This window comes from Chinchilla lanigera, unplaced genomic scaffold (assembly GCF_000276665.1).
Source record: "Chinchilla lanigera isolate Chin_1 unplaced genomic scaffold, ChiLan1.0 scaffold00057, whole genome shotgun sequence".
NCBI classification, from domain to species: domain Eukaryota; kingdom Metazoa; phylum Chordata; class Mammalia; order Rodentia; family Chinchillidae; genus Chinchilla; species Chinchilla lanigera.
The window spans coordinates 10,889,961-10,910,098 of NW_004955458.1; the positions used below are offsets into that span (position 1 = coordinate 10,889,961).

At 43.3% G+C, this 20,138-nt stretch overlaps 1 protein-coding gene across 2 annotated transcripts in view; it reads left to right on the top strand.

The window, feature by feature from the left end:
- Nucleotides 1–20,138, top strand: part of Srgap1 (SLIT-ROBO Rho GTPase activating protein 1) — a 148,756-nt gene that overhangs the window by 47,216 nt on the left and 81,402 nt on the right. For both annotated transcript variants that reach the window (XM_013520989.1, XM_013520990.1), the window contains exons 4-5: nucleotides 9,969–10,151; nucleotides 10,631–10,759. In XM_013520989.1, coding sequence (XP_013376443.1) covers nucleotides 9,969–10,151; nucleotides 10,631–10,759 — 312 coding nt within the window. The remainder of the gene's footprint in view (nucleotides 1–9,968; nucleotides 10,152–10,630; nucleotides 10,760–20,138) is intronic.

Here is a 20,138-nt window from a genome sequence, read left to right on the forward strand (position 1 = left end):
TTTTTGGTCTGTTTGGGACAGGGTCTCACTATGCAGTTCAGGCTGGCCTTGAGCTCACTTTGTAGCCCAGGCTGGTCTCAAACTTTTAACGATCCTCCTGCCTCAGCCTCCCCAGTGCTGGAATTACAGGCATGCGCCACCATGCCCAGCTTCCCCTCACTTTAAACACATCGTTCTAGGGGCTGGGGATTTAGCTCAGTGGCGTAAGTGCCTGCTTGGCAAGCGCAAGGTCGTGAGTTCAATCTCCAGTACCGAAAAAAAAAGAGTAGTGTATACTAAACACATCATTCTTGCCATTTTCTGAAGCAGCTCTCTAAATCCTGTGTCCTTACAAGGTGTTTATGTATTGCCACTGTGGAAAGGCAGCTCATAAAAACATTGCAGTGAGTCCTCATCCACCTTGTTCACCAGATCTGGCACCCTGTGACTTCTGGCTCTTCCCTAAAGTCTAAATGAGCACAAAAACTAAATGTCTTGAGTCCATTCAGGATGCGGAGGCGGCCACAGCAGTGCAGCTGGAGACAGAGAGAACTAGAGCCGCCTCGGACAGTGGCGAGAGCAGTGAGAGAAGTGTGTTCAAAGGGGCGTATTTTAGAGTGGATCGGTGGAAATGTGCCTTTTCCATCTGTCATAAATTCTTTTTAAATAAGAATTCACTGTATTTTTTTCCTTAATCACACCTGTGTGGCTGAGGAAGCTGGGCCAGCAGAGCTCAGGAAGGCCTGTCTCAGTCACATGGCCACGCACGTCACCGCGGGGGCGGCTCGGGCCCTCAGCCGTCAGAGGCAGGAATCTCCTTCCAGGAACACTGGCCCCTGCAGATGGGGCAGCAAACGGTCAGCCGCCAGCAGGAAACAAAACAGGCATGACAGCGTGGATCCTCTTCTTCCGTGCAGACAGTCCCTGACTTCCCGCAGTTCAGCTTAGGTATTTTCAACTTCACCGCGGTGCAGGGACACTAGGCATGCAGCAGAAACCATGCTTGGACTTTTGAATTCCAGCGTTTTCCTGGGCTCGCCCTGTGTGCCGTGGGCCTCTCTTGCGGTGTGGGGCGGCAGCAGGGGCCAGGGCCACTGTCGGTCGCGTGATCTGGTGGGGACACGGCCAGTCCTCTTCCGGGGACTGTGTTGCCAGCAGTGGGCATACAGGCTTTTGTTTTCACTTCCCGTCGGGTCTGCAAAGCATCCATCTGTCTGCGTACGGGAGATCGTCGCCACTTTATTATGAAACAGGCTCTGTATTAGGTGATTTTGCCCAACCACAGGCTCAAGCAAATGTTCTGAGCCATTTAAACTATGACATCAGTAGGTTAGGTGTGTTAAATGCAGCTTTGAATTGTGATACCTTCAGTGTACAGTGAAGTTTATCGGGATGCAGCCATAGTGTACGTTGAGGAGCAACTATCCTACTCTTAAATGCCGTCCTGCTCTAGTTGCTCTGAGCTTTATCAAATACTCTTTTTTTATTAGCCAATCTATTAAAATATTCTTGAGAAAAAAGCCTTCTGCACCCCAACGATGTGTGATCACTTTTCCTTCTGTGATTATGCGTCGATTTTGACCTTTTGTCTTTCACTCCGCACTGCTCAAAGGGTCTGAGGTGTGTAGTTTAATTTAATTATGTCTCTCATTTTGGTCCTGCAGGGAGACCTCGCGTCTGCTTGTCATTGCTAATAGCGGAGCCCATGCTGAGGGTCAGAAGGCTAGGTCACGAGAGCTGTTTTGCAGCATAACAAGGACCAAAATCCCGGTCTGTTGTTTCACAGACAAAGCTCTTCCCATTAAAAATGCGTCTCTGTATAATTGCTCCTGAGACACAGTCCTTAGCACGGCACTGGGGAGAATGCGGTTGTTGTCCTGATCTTCGTTAGCCTCATTTCCTGCCTTTGTACAGGTGCTTTCTGTCTCTCCCTCCTCATCTCCACTGCGCTGTCACTTGGTTGGTTGTCAGTCCCTCATCAGCAGGGTCCAGAGTTCGAGACAATGCCTTTGGTTCAAAGCATTTGTTTGGATTATAAACGTAATTCGATGATAAATCCACACTGTCACACTGATCTCGTTTCAGTGTACCCGCAACGCACCTCAGGCTTTCTTTGCTAAGCTGGCTGTGGCATCCGATTTGATTATTCATCCTGGTCTATTTGCTCATTAAAGGCTTTGGTAAAGTTCTTAATACGTAAGTGGAAATGTGCTGATTTTTCTCCTTTTACCTTTTTAGAAATGTTAATCCTTCCAACCTTGGAGAAATCATTATCTATGAAGATGAATTATTTTATGGTAGTTTTGTTTTTTTTTCAAATAGCAGCTGACATTTACTGTGCAGTTATTATATGTCACCTTTTTTTCTGGGCTGTGTGTGTTAACATATTTAATCTTCCTCACTACCCTACATAGTGAGTCATAGTGTAATGTTAATTTACCAGTGAGGAAACTGCACAGAAAGGTTAACTTACATAAGGGCAAAAGGAACTTGCTTTCCACGCCCTGGAGGTCCAATAACATGAGCCTGTAAAACAAACCTACAGTAGACAACTTAACGAGAGAGAGGTCGCACAGCCGTATTAATCTGCGAGTGTGCAGGAGTTACACAAAGTATGAAAACGTGAAATAGGCCTGGGTAGCTGAAGTTGAAAGCCCCACTTCATAAGGGAGAGAGAACTGGAGGTTGTAGGAAATTTCAGGAGTAAATGTTTTTTAAAAGAAATGAGTGGGCCCAAAAAACATACTCTGGCCTCGAACAGAGTTCATCTGGGCTCTGGATCTGATGGCAGACTCTCAATCCCTTCTCTGATCTGCAGTTAGTCTTGCTTGGTGGGTGGGGTAATGAGGAGGAACTGGAAGGCAGACGCGCTCCCTTTGTGGGCTCCGTGGAGAGAGCGAAGGGAGCTCCCAAGAGAGGGCTTCTCTCCGTGTGCTGCTGCTCAGGGGCTCTCAGCTTGAAACCCGGAGTACTGTGTTTTGGGGCACGTTTTTCTGGGCCCTAGCAGTTACTGCCCAAGAGGACCCAGCCTGTAAGCGCAGGGACAGGAGCTGAGCCGAGACGTTCTGTGGCCGAGCCTGAGCTCGGAGCCACCAGTGCCCTGCCCCTCAGAAGGAGTTGTAAACAGAGTTAAATTTTGTAAACTCATTTTTCATTGACAGGAAGAGCCGTACAAGCCCAGGGAGAGGCGCTTTCTTCCCCTCCACAGTGATGTGGAAGCTCATCGTTGTGACATTCCTGCCGACAGCAGGGCTCGGTAGCATTTTTACCCCTGACTCCGTGATAGAGAAGAAAAAATAATGCCTGGTGTCACTCACGGGCCTTCAGGAAGAGGCAGAGAGCTCTGTTGTAGAAATGGGCTGAGGAGCATTAATGTGAGGGCTTGGTTTCCTCTGCCTTTGCATTCTTTATATAAATGAAACATACCCTGACACCGTTCTTCCTAACGAGGCACCTAGACCTAAAGAAGAGAGGATGAGGACGAAGCCTGGTGACCCTTCTCCGCCTGACTCCTGTTCAGCCTTCGGTGAGCTCCACCTCTGCCCCGCGCACCTCCACGCGTGTTGACCCCGTCTCTGTTTTATGTCAAGCGTGGGCTTGCTTGCGTCTTCTCCGGTGAGTAGGGATTGCAGCTTTCATCTCTGGCCCAGAACCGAGCACGGCGCCTGGCATGTGACACGCGATAGCTGATTGGTGGACGAGTAAATGCCTATCGGCGTACATTGCCCCTGGAAACCTGGCTGATGTCCCCCTAATGTAATATTCCAGATAGACTGGAGGCGTTTCTAAGTACGAATTCAGGTCCCGTTTTATGAACACACAGGTGCTTTGCAGTCCACTCCTCGCCCTCCTCTCAGGCGTGTTTGACTCGTTTGTAAGTGGTCTTGGCGAGCTTGGGTTTCACCAGGAAACAGCCGAAGCAGCCTACCGGGTCTGCTTTTGTTGTGCGTCAGGTTTCCCAGCTGCCCTTGGGCGACAGTGGCCCGCACCGGTGTGCTGAGCCTGGACGTGAAGCCAGCTCTCTTACCTTCCCATCACACCCTAGGGACATCCCAGAGTCACAGCCGCCCGCCCTGCCGTGTGCGTCCTGCGTTCTGTCGCTCGGTCCCACTTGCCCCGTTTGGGGGAGACAGGCTCCAGGAAGTTGAGAAGTGGCCTATCCAGCAGCTGCCGTGCTGAAACCCACACCCAGGTCTGCCCGACTTCAGAAGCTCTGTTCTTGTCCGCGTTGGCCCAGCATCAGAGAGCGGGAAGGCAGGAGATGGCAGGTGTGGACACACTAGCAAGCGGCGTCCTGAGAGCTCGTCTAGAGAGTTCTTGCTGCTGCCTCATTCTGATGAAAAAGAACCCCCGAGTCATAGTGTGGGAGCAGAGGCACAAGCTGGAGAGAGACTGAGGCGAAACAAGCCCCTGGGGGAAACTGGCTCTCGCAGTGCGTGTCCTGGTGGCCGTTTCTTCCCCGAGCACCTGAGCAGCTCCTGGGAACGGTGGTCTCCTCAGGCTGGCACTTGCACAAGCTCAGTTTCGAGCCCTCTGCATATTGAGGGTAGGAGACACATCTTCCTGTCAGGGAAGAGCTTTTAGGGATGGGTTTAGGCTATGAATTAGGCGATTCTGCCACGAACACGTTGCTTTTTCTCCCCTCTCTTGCCAGACTACCACACCTTTTTCCTTTGGAGGGGCTACAAGTTGCAACACTGTATTTTCCGGAGGATTTAAAACTGTCATCCCGTTACACCAGTCCCAGGTGTTTAACGGCAGTGTCTTTTTGGATGTCAGGAATGGCGGAGAATAATGTCAGGAACTCAGGTACTTCATAAACACTAGTTAAATGCACGGACAGCTGACTGTAAAGTGAGTAAAATGGGTTCTCGGCCTTCCTTTGTTTCCCACCAAACGTCGGTTTTGTCAGTATCGTACCTACTACTCGTCCGTGTGACTGTAACATGGTATTCTGCGCAGTGTTAAGGGTCTGCAGATAGCTACGATTCTGTTTGCAGCTAGTTGATCTCATAGGACAGCTGCAGTACAGATGACTGGCACACAGATATCTGTATCACGTGGCGGAGGCTCTGCCGTGCTGGAGGGTGGGTCTAGACAAAAACAAAAGCAGGGCCTGGGAAAGGGCGTCCAGGCAGAGGCACTGGCTTGGTGAAAATCAGGAAGAGGACGGCACAGATTTTGATGAAGTGGGCGTAAGTGACCGACCCCGAGTGGGACCAGTGTGCTGCTGGGGCAGGTGTTCGGTCTGTTCAAGTTTTGAACATCACGGCGGAGAAAGTCATGTCAGGTGTAAGAAAAGGTCAAAGACAGTGATAAAGTGAGAAAAGGCCTTGTTATCATTTTGATTCTCTTTTCCTCTTCTCCCACACAAAGTGGGACCACTGCATACCCCAGCCATCCTGCTCATCTTCGCCAGGGTACTGCCAAGGTACTGCTTTGCCCATGCTGCGTACACCTCCGTGCAGTCGCAGACCCCTGGAAATTGTACACTTCTTCGCTGGAGTTTCAGGGCTCTCCCATCCAGCCTGTGCCACCATAACCGGTCTAATCCCGCAGCCCAGTTACCCAGACTGTCCACTTTCAAGCTCTGCTCTGTCTGCCGTCTTGGTCTGCTTGCACCCCTCCGCCTGCGTGAGCCTCCGTTCTCTGTTCCCACCGGGCCGTCGCTGCTCGCGTCTTCCCAGCGTAAATGCTCCCTCCCTCCCTCTGTGCCCGCCAAATATCTAAGGCCCGTATTTCAGTCTCCAAAACCGCAAACTGTTACAAAACAGGAAACAGACCTTTGTTTGAAGAAAAGTGCTCATCTGTACCTTATAAGCACCAAGCAAATGTTGAATAAATAATTACCTTTTAATTTCTCTTCGCCTCCTCTAACCAAGAGTAATTGTATTCCCTAGGTGAAGAGGCCTTCTGATTGTGTAAGGCATCAGACTTCAAAGATTATGGTGCAGCAGTCCAGAACACCTCATCTGGAGTCAGACTCTTTCGGCTCCAAACATTGTTCTGCCCGTTAACAGCTGTGTGTCCTTGAGCCAGTTATCTGATTTCTGTGTGCCTCGGTTTATCATCTCAGTAATGGGAAAGTAAAAGTACTTACCTCACAAGGATTAAATAAGTTATTTGTAAGTGCTTAGGCCAATGTCTAGCGCATAGTAGGCCTACTGTGTGTGTATCTGCAGGAATGGTGTTATATATACACGTATAAAGTAAGTACCCAGTAAAGTTTAGGTTAAACAATTATGGATACACAATTTAGTATCCATATCTGCTTACAGTAAGGTAAGCAGGGGCATTATATAACTTCCTCACATGTAGTGCTTGGAGATCTTTTCCTGGGATCTGTGTCTTCTAACTTCTAAACCAAAAGTCACTCCACTGAGCTTCTCCAATACATATGTTTTCGATTCATAATAATTTTTAATACTATTGGTATTTACTAGAGGTATTGTAATTATTTTGATTTAAAGTACAAGAGTAGTGTCAGAGGCATGATCTGGGCCTTTTGGTAAGAAAAAAAAATATCCACAGCTTCTGTGCAAAAGTGACTATATAGAAATTCTCAGTCTTATAAGGAAGTCCATATGGGTCATTTTCTACTTGGCTATATTTTTCCTGCAATTGAGGAAAGATAAGTTCAGTCTTTTGAATAGGGGATTATGAATGAAATCTTAGTAGAGAAGAATTGAAATAGGACTTCTGTCATGCTAATTGATATGTAAAAACTTGGTTTGAGGAAGAAGCTCTTACTTTATAGTATACAATCAAAATGCACCTTTATAAATACAGGGTTTTTTATCTGGAGGAAAAAAAGCTGTTGTTTAATTTTAAATACAAAAGACATTTGACCTCTCACAACAGCATACATTTTAATAATGCAATTTGTAGTTGTAATCAGTATCTAATTAGAATTAAAAGCTTTCAGTTTTTAAAATTCATTTATTGTAACTGTTAAGATTTGAAAGAAGAGTCTAAATCCTAAATCAAATTGGAAAACTGAACAAAGACACTTACTCTCTGGAAGTCAGCACTAAACTAGGTAGAGAATCTTCCACGGTTGTGCTGAACTCCATTGTTGTAAGAACTTTGAATCTCTTGCGTGTGAGTGTTCAGACTTAAATGTCTTCCTTTTGATCCAGGCTATTTAACAAGAAATACCATGCTGGCAGGTAGCTTGGGATATTTCTCCTGTTCTAAGGCTTAGCTTGTGCGTATTACCTCCTTACGCTAGTCCTAGGTATGCAAGGTAAACAAGCGTCAGGAAGATAGGTCTTTCCTTTACGACGTACTGAGCATAAGTATTTCTAAGAAATCCAGGGCTGTGTGGGATGTTTTCGCGTTGGAGTGTGATGGGAGTCAGCTTTGTGCCTCCCTGGCTATTAGCAGCAAGAACACTAGCAGCTAGGTAACTCCGTGAGCGGGGCCTGGGTGTGTGTTTGGGCTTTTTCAGCCTCTTTTTAAGATGTAACTGAACCAGGACCTCAGGGGGTGTGGCTCCTCCAGGCAGGGAGCGTGCACAGAGCCAAGCCCAGCCATGCAGGTGTGTAGTAGCTTCACTGACCTCGCTGTGTGCCCAGCTGCAGGGCGACGCCCTTGCCGTGGCTCAGCTGCCCAGCTGCTTCCCAGCACTGTTTTATTTTTTTAAACTGGAGTTGCCAACCGAACCCGCCCCACAGGTTCAGTAGTTACTGAAAACAGAGAACTTTCCAGGGCCGCGTGGCTCAGGAAAAGCTGCCCCTGCTTCATACCTTAACCCTTAGTTCCTGCTCAGTGTTTTCTCTGCGTTTTTAAGAGAGGACATTATCAGGTTTCATGAAAATAATAAAGGCTCTTCTCTAGTCCCATGTTCTACCCTTCAAAGTGGTTATTTTAAACATGTGTCCAGGCTAACAGGAGAGTGATGAGAATTAATACATTGCTATTGATATCTTCATAGTAGTTATTCAGAGTACAAGATCTAGGCATGAAATATTGTCCAAACACTATTAGCGCAAAACTTTCTTTTCAGTGAACTAAGAGAAATTAGCAGTATAACTGTTTTTTTCCTTTTCCCTTCCTTCTTTTCCCCTTTCCCCCATCAATTTCTCTTTTCTTTTGAACAGTTTCTTCACAATTCACAATATCTGTTGTACATTTTGGATCTTACTTATTCGTTTAGCTTCTCACACTGGAGAGACAATATGATGATTACACATATGATTGTAATTTAGTTCACTCATGAGTATGGTCTCGAGTTGCATCCATTTACCTATGAAAGTCTCAAGTTTATCCTTCTTTATGGCTGAGTAGTACTCCAGTTTATTAAAAAACCACATCTTTTTTATGCATTCCTTGGTTGATGGGCATTTGGGTTGTTTCTAAGATTTAGCTGCTACAGATTGTGCTGCTACAAACAAGGGCTCACATATACCGCTGTTGTAAGATGTTTTTGATTCTTCTGGGGAGACACCCAGAAGGGAATAGCTGGGTTGAATGGGACCTCTAATCCTAGTTTTGTGAGTACTTTCTACACTGATTGCCACAGAGGTTGCACCAGTCTACACTCCCACCAGCAGTGGAGAAGGGTTCCTTTTTACCCACCACCTCTCCAGCATTTGCTATTGGTTGATTTTTTGAGGACAGCTGTTCTTTCTGGGGTGAGATGGAATCTCAGTGTTGTTTGAATTTGCATCTCTCAAATGACCAATGATGTTGAACATTTTTTCATGTATTTATTTGCTGTTGGTATTTCTTCATCCGAGAAGCGTGTGTTCATCTCTGATGCCCATTTTTGGATTGTGTCTTTGAACTGGAGGGGCCGATTTAAGAAAGGATGTTTTCTACCTTATTTTATAATCTGACTTAATAAACTCATTCATCCCAGTGATGCTTCCAAACTATTTTAAAATTTACCTTTGAAATGAGAAAAAAAAAATTTCATTACTGTAAGGTTGGGACATTGTGTCAACTTGAGAAGTTGAGAAGTTTAATGAAGCGACTCAGCCAGGGGCCAGGGTCCTCACTTGGTAAACATCCTCATCCTGGGCAGGAGGAGCGCAGGGAGACGGTGTGAGCGCCGCCCTGGCCTAGGACGCGGTGGCCTGCTTACAGTCTAAGGGAGGAAAAGAGGCTTTCTAAAGCAAAACAGTGGAATAAGCCAAAAATGTTTACAGTATGGTTTTGGTTAAGTAAATATGCCAAGTCTTATTAAGAAATACTGTAAAGTCCTTCAAATTATGTTTTATGGGAATATTTAGTGATATAGGAAAATGTTCTAATATATTGTGAAAAGGCTCATTAAAATTATATACATAAGATAATGCCAATTTTTTTAAAAGAGAAATGATGTATGGTATTTTATAAAATGAAGCATGAGTGTGTGTGTGTGTGTGTGTGTGTTGTTACTTTCTGTAGGACAAAGATTGGAAGGGTATATACCAAATCTTAACAGTGATTTTTTTTTTTATATATATCATTTGTTTTGTACTTGGATATACAGTATTATTTTGTGGCCAGAAAAACAATTATAAAAAAAAAACTAAAACTGTGTATGAACCCTCATACTTACATTTGGTATTTTGACAAGTAGCTTTTGTGCAATACATTTCCTTTAGTAAGAGCTCTCCTCAGTTGGGGTTGCGGTTGGGCCAACTCTTATCCATGAGGACATGGTTTGGACTGCAAATGAATAGTGCAGGGGAGGCTTTAGAGAAATGCTTTGAAGCTTAAGAGAACTTTTCAAGCACACTGAGAAGTATGCATAGGATTCAGTGCAAATCATTTTCTCGTCAAAGCCTATCCACTAAGTGCCTTTTTCTGGCAGGTAAATTTGCATATTTCTTTGGTTTATGTAGCAGCAATAGGGCCGTAATTCATGTGTTTTACCAATAATCTGACATCCCTTCACCAGTTGGAAGGTGACTTTTTAACACATGTGTCATGTCATGGTTCCCTTTCACCGTGTAAGTTACAGGCAGACACCCCTTAACAGCTGGCACCCTTTTCCCCAGGTGATGAAGACGTACCACATGTATCACACGGAGAGTATCAGTGCAGAGAGCAAGCTGAAAGAGGCTGAGAAGCAAGAGGAGAAGCAAATCGGAAGATCTGGGGATCCAGTCTTCCATATCAGGCTAGAAGAGAGACATCAGCGCCGCAGCTCTGTAAAGAAAATAGAAAAAATGAAAGAAAAGGTAAGTAAAGATACATCGCAAAACCCTTCTGTCCTCATTGGAGGAGGCAGTACAGTACTGAGAACCTATGCAACAGCTGATACACAGACATTTGCAAATGATTACTGAAAGACATGCACTTCCTCCTATGGGAACGGAAAATGCTTAAGACACATGAAAATCATGTAGTAACAGCTGGCCACCCTTCCGTGGTGAATGCCAAGTGTTCAGTACAAATGTGGAGAACTTGGGTATTCACAAAGGGATTGCATTGTAAATGGGCCTGCAGCCCAACTACATTGTTATGATTCTCCGTAGCTGGGTAATTTTAGTTTGTTATTTAAATCAGTTTCAAATGTACTTTTCACGGAGCACTCCCGGGGTCATTTGTATATGCGGCGTACATTGCTTAGATTAATAAACATTCATGTATGTTTCTCTGGCTTATTTTTAAACGATTCTGCCATCTTTGCCAATGCCTGGATCTTCTTCATTTCTAGAGACAAGCTAAGTATTCAGAAAATAAGCTAAAATCCATTAAGGCCCGGAATGAATATCTCCTAACGCTCGAAGCAACCAATGCCTCTGTTTTCAAGTATTATATTCATGACCTTTCGGATTTAATTGATGTAAGTACTTGAAGTTTTTGTGTTTTCTATATTAGAATGGAATTGACCAGAACTGTAGTCCACTCGCTGGAAAGTACCGTCATTTACTAAAATACTGTTGTATTATGTAATACTCAGAAAAAGAAAATACTTCCAATGCGACTGGGCATGGTACGTAGACCAAACATTCAGCCCATAGCAGGTGGGCTGCTTGCTACTCGGGACAGCTAGTTTTGCAGTGCCACGGGATCGTAAACTCCTCACAATTTGTCGTTAAGGCGTTTGGAAGTCTCTTTCATGAGTCAGGTGCCTGGGCTCGGGCGTGGATTGCATGGGTGGTGACGGAATGCTCTGTAGCGAATGGCACAGATCCGTGCCTGCCTTCCCCCCCCCCCCCCCCGCCCGGTGTGTACAGACGTCACATGACAAACCCACGATAGAAGTGTAACCTACCTACAGGGGCGTGCGCCTGCGACGACGGGCGTTCACTGTTACTAGGCAGACATGCGGGTTCTCTTATTTAATTATTAAACCTGGGCTTGCATTATTTTGTAAAATAATTTAAGAAGTGAAAATAGCACAAAAATATGTCAAACCATGTTTTGCTCATGATAGCATTATAATTACACACACAACATCACTAGTGCTGGAAATGTTATAATAAAATATATTTTAAAAGAAGTTGTGTTCCTGATGTAATTTAACTATATTATGTGTTTTATATGTGGGCCAAGATAATTCCTCCTCTCGCACAGCGTACCCCAAGCAAGCCGAAAGGTTGGCACCCACTGTGAATTGTGAGATGCCTGTGAAAATACGTGTCGCTTAAAATCAGGGAGAAGCGAACTGTTAGGCTCTGGGAAGACGTAAATGCCTGGTAAACTCATGTGGAAAGGTGACCTGACGATTTTCAGATTACGCAGTAGCACAGCCCTGAGTTTGATGATTCAGAATATGTTTATTGGGCCTCACTGTTGGGAATTTCTCTGAAGCCACGGTCAGTCCTTACCATCTGGAATTTCATGTGGAGAAGAAAGGTGCTAAGCAATGGTTGTACAGATGATAGCTTCATTAGGGTCCTGGTAAATACAGGGGTGCGACATAGAGTCCGCATTGACCACTTTTACAGATTTGTCTAAGTCTCTCCTTTTTTGCTAGGATATGATATAAAAAGCAATCATTGTGTGCATTTAGAAATCTCCGAATATATATCCACAATTACATTAACCCAGTGTTTACGGCAAAGCACCAAGTTCCATAAGAAAAGCACAGATAAAGGGATACAAATTCTGAGAGTTATCTGCTGTAAATTGATTTATATTTTGCTTTGTATTATTGGATCCAACAGTTTTATGATATTGTAAAATTATATTTTATGACTCAAAGTAATTAAACATAGTTAGGTTAAAGCAACGTTATTTTTATGGTAAATCTAAGCCTTGCGTATTTAGCTGTTTAAATTAGAGCTGGTTTGCGATTTTTATGAAAGAATCCCAAACGAGCTTGAGAGAGGGAATTATTTTAGCTCTGTGACACTCTTGATGTATTTTTTCCTTTTACTTTAGCCTCACAACAAGTTTAGCTCATAGAACAATTTCTTTGTACAGACCATGCAGTAATAAATAAAACGTGGGAAAACTTTTTTCTGTTTTCATCTGCAAATATTTCAGCCAATTTGCTATCACTCTGGTTGTAAACGCAGAAACTTTCGTTGCTGTTTTTAGTACTCATTTCTTCTAGCACTGTGGTGAAATAAAAGTTTTTCTGTAAGACTGCTAGTAGAGTTCCTAAATAAAATATTCGACCAAGTTTCCTGCATAAAATAAAAAGTTTTATGGCCACTGTTTTTAAACTTAGCTCTATAAGGCCTCTACAAACCATATAGTATATAAAAAGAATTAGTTCTGTGTAGCTTGCCCATGTTCTTGTTCAGATTAGAACTTAAGTAGTCCTTGGAATAGTGGGCTAACCCAGTTTTCGCACAAGGAAAACTCCATGTGTTAAAAAGTATTTCTTTAATACCTACAAGGTATGAAACACCATTTTTTATTAGTACAAGTTTGCAATACATATTGAATATATTCATTGTGGGAAGTTGGTACATATACTTACCACATCTTAGTCTTTTTTACGCTCCCTCCCATCTGTAAAAAGTTGACCTTTCTGTATCCTATCTGTTATAAGACAAACCATTGCAACATTTAACCTTCTATATCTGATTTATTTCCGTTAACATTATGGTCTTGAAGTGCATCCCTTTTCCTACACATGACTCAAAGTTATTCTTCTCTATGACTCAGAAGTAGTCCATTGTGTGTACATATCGCACTTGCTTTATGCATTCACCTGTGGATGGACATACAGGCTACTTCCAAGATTTAGCTCTAGTGAGTTGTGCTGCTGTAAACATGGGTCTGCATGTTTTGCATGGTTTGCATGGGCTACTATAACATGATGTCCTCAAATCTTCTGGAAGATACCCCGAAGAGGTACAGCTGGGTCAGATTTCTGTTTTAAATTCTTTGGGAGCTCTCTACGTTGATTTCCATAGTGGTTGTACTAATTTAGGTTCCCATCGGCACTATGGCAAGGTCCCTCCTCCCCACAGCCTCACCAGCATTCCTTGTGTTAAGGGTTTGCGCTGATAGCCGTTCTTTCTAGGGTAGGACGGACGCTCAGCGTTGCTTTGATGTGTACTTGTCCGATGGCCAAAGATGCTGAACATTTTGTTATTTACTTATTGGCCATGGGTACTTCTTCTGAGAAGTGTTTATTTACTTCACTTGATCATTTTTTGGCTGGGTCTTTTCTTTTGGGAAGTGTAATCTTTTGAGTTCAGTCCTCTGTCCGAAGAGTATCTGGTAGAAGTTTTTTCCCCTTCTCTAGGTTGTCTCTTCATTCTGTTATTTCCTTTGCTGTACAAAAGCTTTTTAATTTGATACAATCCTGTTTGTTGGTTCTGGAAGTTACTTCTTGTGCAATTGAGGTTCTGCTCTGAAAGTCCTTGTCTTTGCCAGTGTCTTCAAGAGTTTTACCCATTTTATCTCCCACAGAGTCATTATTTCTATTTTAGTGTCTAGATCTTCCATCTATTCTGACTTTTTTTAGTACAGGTGAGAGATAAGGTTCCTCATGGGGTGAACAGTTTTCCCAGCTCCATTTATTAAAGAAACTGCCTCCTCCAGGGTGAGTTTTTGACCTGTTTATCGAGGATCAGGGGGCTGAATGTGCCTGGGGCAGTTTCTGTCTTCTGTTCCACTGCACCCTCTGTTCTGTCCCACTGACCCATGTGTCTGTTTTTGCCAAGCACTATGCCTTTTTTCCCATTTTACTTTATATTTAATTAAGTCTTCTGGGTACAAGTTAGATACGCGTAATGATCACGCTCATCATAGGGAAGCTGAGCCTGTACGTGACATATCCTGGTGCCTCCTTTTCCCCCAGTGCCCTGCCCTCCCTTCATCTCCTCTTCCCCTTCTTATTTACAGAGCTTTGTTTCCATTTCATCCATCCTTTATCGTTTTGTTTTTCTTTTGACAATGGGGATCCAGCAATGACCGAAACAAAGTCCTCACTGTCATGGAGTTTATGTATGTGCTGGGAAACGGACTGTAAACAAATTTACATGCATACACATACATGCACATATGTAAAATAAGTAGTGACAGTGCCATAAAGAAAAATAGAAAAGACCTATGTACTTTTGACAGGTGATCAAGGAAAGCCTGATATTTGACCAAGTTAGCAGGGGAACTGCATGGCCACCTGGCGAAGGAACCCGCCTGCGGGAGGAGGAGCAGGGTGGACGCTGTGGAAGCAGAGGTGTGCTCTGCAGGCGGTGTGTTTCCTGCAGGGAGAGGGCTGTCGCCACCGCAGGGGCGCGTTCCCAGAAGGTGGAGGTGCATTGGCTAGGCAGGGTGTTTTCCACAGGCGCCGCGCGTTCAGGCAGAGGAGTGTCCTGCGGGCTCACCTCGCTCACCACACGCGAAAGACCAGCCTGGCTGGAGCTGCGTGGGCATGGAGGGGAGGACTGGGAGAGGAAGTCAGCAGAGCGCTGCTCCCTTAGGTGCTTCTGAGCAGTGAGTGGGCTTGGATCTGTGTGGTAGGAAACCACTGGAGGTTTTGAGCGGGGAAGGGGCCCCGCCTGATGGACACTGTAAAGACTCTGGCAGCTGAGTGGAAGCCAGACGAGGGCAGGCATGAACACAGAGAACTGTATCAAGAGGTTTTTGGTTTTTTATTTTGGGGAGGTGTTTTGTAGTTGCCCAGCCTAACGATGATGCTGGCTTGGACTGGTGTGGTGGTGACAGACCTGTGAGAACTAGCAGAATGTAAAATATATTGATACAGCAAATAGAAAACAAAGATAGACGAAGATTTGGGTCCTGACAGAAGACTCCTAGGTTAGGCATAGTGCCCTGCAGTGAGGTGATGCCGGGTGAGGCGGTAGTGGCTTCATCTAATAGGGTTTAGGTAACTAAAGGACATTTGTGGAGATGCAAAGATGGATCTTTTTGAAATGTACAGGACAAAAATAGCATGTCGGGATCGTGAATGTCAGCATCATGGTCATGGGCAGTTACTCCTCTCTTACCGTGTGACAGGTAGGTTTCTTAGCAGATCTCATCTAATTTTAAACCCTGTGAGATAAAAACTGCTTTTTCGAATTTGTAGGTTAAAAAATGACAAGTACAAAGTAAAAGCTGAGGCTTAGCTAAGCTACGTGACTTGCCTAAGGTAGTAATAACAGTAAGCAGTAGGCTTCAAAACTTAGATTTTCAACCTCCAGATCCACTTAACTCTGATCTAAATAACAGTTAAGGTACCACCTGATTTTCAGTTTTTTAACAACATTGTACTTTGAGAAGATCAACCTTAAATTTAAAAAGTGAATAATTCTCAAATAATTTATCTTAAACATGAATTTTGAAAGAAATGACATGCAATTGGTTTGCTGTTATAGTCAACTGAGTTTAGTACTGTCTTAGTAAAAATAATTTACCTGTTCTTCGATTCACTTTTAGGGCAATCAGCTGTGGCTATGTGTGCTCTAAGATGGCTGTTTGTTTTGTAGGAATCCAATTTGCATGTATAGTGTTGATCCTAAAAACCGTTAAGCTTGACCCTTCTGGTGAAAAATAAACTGGTTGATTATTATGCAAAGGCACTTCAGACTGCTTTATGCTCTGTGAGTTTGTTTGACACAAGGCATTTTGTCCTGAGCTATCTAATAGTAATGAGAATTGGTATTCCTCCAGTGAGGAAAAAGTCAGGATGTCTTCAATGCATAGCATTTTGTATGAGAAATGACATAAAAAGTAGTAAATGTATCTGATTAAACCAAGCATTAGAATCATAAAAGTCATAGAATTTAAAGTTGAGACCTCTGTACATAAACCTCCAGTTTCCCCTTAGCTTCTGCTCTTGTCAGTAGCTCGCTCTTCCCCAGCAATAGATCATGAATGGTTCTATTGCTATCACGAAGAAGTCATAAATTTCCATAGAACATGTATTTTTAAGGTATTCATTTTTATTATATAAGAAGCGCATGCATGTTGTAGAGAACTAAAATACGACCAACCAAAATAAAATGAGCACATTTTTACCCTCTGAGGTCATCACTAGCAAAACCTAGACTTTCTGTGGACCCCCCACAGTTTTAGACCAGGGTGGCAGTATTTAATCACATTTCACAGGCCCCTCTGAAACCTATCTCCTCTCCATCTTTCTGTCTCAGTAGGTGTTTCCTCTAATGATCATACCCTATTTCCGCTCTGACCCCAAAATATGTCTTGTTCCTCAGAAAGCTCCAGTTTCTGAATTTGTCTGGTCCCCTCCTGGCTGTGTCATTTATCTATCCTGTTTCTCTATCCTCTTTGTGCTTCCTACAAAGTAAACTCCATAGTGAACTCCATAAAGAAGTGCTTGATGAGTTCAAGTTAACCATTTTATAATAGAACACATCCCAGCTGATGCTCCCGCGTTTTACGCAGGCATGTGATAAGATCTGTTTAACTCACCGGTAGCAGTGCTAAAATCTCTGACTTACCCCGTTGTGACTCTGATTCCTCTATCTCCTAAGTAATGTTTTATCTCTTTTTGTTCTTTTCTGTATGCGTGACATACTTTACATTTTAAAAAGAAAACTAGAAAGTTATAAAAATGGCAAAAATATACCTTAAATATTTTTAACCTAAATAAAGCCTACCCATGTACTTACAGTCTTTTAATATTACGATTTTTATACAGAGTCCTGAGGAGTTTTCCTTCACAGAGTCACTTCCATGTGTATTCTCTATGATTTCTGGTTTTGAGTTATTGTATGTGAAGGAAACAATATTCTGGGTATTTACCATATTTTTACAATCTTCACTCCTTTACTTCATTTGTAATAATTTTATTTATTCTTGTGCCCCCTCATGCTTATTTTATCAGTTTATTTAATATTTAAACTGTAATTATTGTAAATACAAATGCACTGAGTATAGTGGCACACATTTGTAATCCCAGCACTTTGGGAGGCTAAGGCAGGAGGGTCATGAGTTCAAGTCCCCCCTAGGTAGCGTAGTGAGACCTGGTCTTAAAATAAAAAAATGTAAAAGGTTAGGGCTATAGCTCAGTGCAAAGACACTGGTTCAATTTCCATTACCGCAAAAAAATTAAAAATAGGTGTGACAGGCATTGCGTACAGGTTCGGCGTTGCAGCAGAAAGGTGCAGGAGTGTTAGTACACACTAGCTGGGCGTGCGCACAGTGCGTGGACAGCGGTCACTATACTTTAGCAAGTGTATGAACTTCTGGACAGAGCCAAAAAGCAGTATTCAGCTTGTGAGCCATATGGTCTCTGTCACAACTATTCCACACTTGTGCAGAAGACACAATGGTTGTGCTGCGATCAAACTTACTGAGTCACAGCCTGTTGACCCTGCTTTAGGGACTGAGCCAGCTGTGACGTCACAGTGTCGCTTCAGCAGAAGTTTGCTAAGAGGGTTTCTGCTCTGTCTCTAGTGGAAATCCTAGGTAAATTTTGGTTGGTAGAGAGTTAGCTTTTGGAATCAAGTTGAAAGTGGAACAGAGTTAATTTCCTAATAAATAAGGATTTCAGTGATGTCATTCTAAAGAATAAATATGAATTGTTAGAAATACGTTGCATGTTTTGGCCAAAGGACATTTCATTGGTTTGGGAAGAAAAAAAAGATATGATTGTAAAGGAAAATAAATTGTAGTTTGTAAATATTAGATTTCATATGTATGATCGTTATTATTCCCAGTATGAGGTGAAAAAGAATCTGTAATATATCATGTGAAAGTCATAATGACAATTAAAAGAAAAATCTTAGGCAGCAATATTTGTAATTGAATGCTGAGAGTTTCGAATGACAGTGATTTGCAAAGAGCAATTCTTAGAAAAGAGTCCAAGTCCTAATGCTAAAATCCCTCAGATCTAGAATCAAATTCACCACTCTGTAAGCCTGGAGTTCTTAAAACAACTAACATGAAGATTGCATCTCTTGTACTCAGATTAACAATTTAAAGATATCAATACTCCATGTATTAACTATTGTTATTTTATTATTTTTCTATGAAATTTTGCTTTACTTTTTTCCATAAAATAAAAAAAGATTAAAAAATTGCATCACCAGTAATGTAGCCCCATCCGGTCCAGTTCTTCATTTTCAAGATGAACTCAAAGACCTTAGCAATAAAGTCTACTGCCGCTTTGTTGGAGAGCCCCTGCCAAGTAAAAATAAAGTACTTGTCATCCAGTACAGTCTCATGGTCTCAGATTTCTCCCTGTGAAAGTTTGCAGGTCACTTTGGAGCTTGAAGGATAAATCTTTGTTACTATTATGACATGTTGCCGGGGAATAATCTCCCACTCTAGCCGATTTTCTTTATAGGGATATCTGTCACATGTGTTTTACTGACCATTTATGCAGAATTAGATTGAAATTAGATTGCATCATATATCCCATGCCCTCTTTATTTTATCGTTTTCTGACTAATCAGCTATGCTAAAGCTTGTAGCCTTGTTTTTTTGTCTCTTAGGACATGCATTTAATTAAAAAGCAACTTATTCAGAGTTCAGAATTTCCTTAATTAGTTCGACTTTTCCTCATATACAATGGTATTAAGATTTATGCGAGAAAACCTGCCAACTTGTAATACTGCATTCCCCACTAGATCTGAAGTCTGATTAGAAAGATTAGAGAGAGGATATTGTAATGAGCGTGTAAACTCATTTAGGTGTGTTTTTAATCAGTCGCGCGAGAAGGAGTATTTAAACACTGAAGTGAGTTGGATAACTGGAGTCACTGGCATTTTAAGTTCCTTCCGGTGGAGTTGGCACGGCCTTGGCTTAAAGGAAACTGCTTCCTCTTACAGCACAGATTGTCCTTTCTTCCCCTGGTCAGTACTTGCTTGTCTTCCTTGGAATGTTGGACGTCCTCAAGGATGATCCTTGGCCTTCTGTCTTTTGCTTTGTCCCTTAGCTCCTCCATTTTTATTACCAGCCTTGAGCATGTCCATAACTTCAGATTTTACGTCCCATTGTGTACCGGACGCCTCATATCTAATAGGCCTCTTGTATGTGTCAAACTCCTGAACACACTTTTTAGATACATCTACCGCTGCTGTTACCACCCTGCTCACACGTAGCTTTCTTCTTCCCGTCTTTCATGCCTCAAAATGACGTCACTCTCCACGCACCCGCACAAGCCAGAACCCCGTCCTGTCACGCCCCACATGTAAATGTGTCAGAGGTCCTGCGGCCCCACCTCTGACTGTCTCAGACATGCCCATCTCCCACACGAAGCCTCGTCTCTTCCCCGCACGGCGCTGCCTTCCCAGATGTCCCCAGTTTCTTCTGCTCATACCTTCCAAGTGCGCATTCTCCTCCCAAGCATCCAGAGTTCAAAAAAAAAACAAAAATTGGACGCGACAATCCCTGACTGAAGTTCTCCAGAGGCCTCCCATTGCCCTTAGAATTAAGTCCGAACTATTCACTAAGCCCTCTGTGAACATGTGCCGACCCTCCCCTCACTGCCAGCCCCAGCAACTTCACCTCAGCGCCACGTCTCAGGAACACCAGCCTTCTTCCCTCCCACATGGCGGCCATGTTGGTTGCTTGGGTCTTGGTGCTCTTTGCCTGGAGCACTCTTTCTTCTGGAGCTTTGCAGGACTTAATTCCGTCTTCCCATTCATGTTCCCGCTCAGCCACTCTGTATAAAAGAGCAACGCCCTTTTCCCTCCAGACTGTATTCCTCTGACCCTTTCATTTCTCCCTGCCGTTATGGTATGGTCAGTATATACTTGGGCTTGTCTTGTTTGTTCTCTTTACTGTCTGTTGATTTGACTCAGGATGGGTGCAGAGATTTGGCTGAGAAAAGCCATCCTGATGGG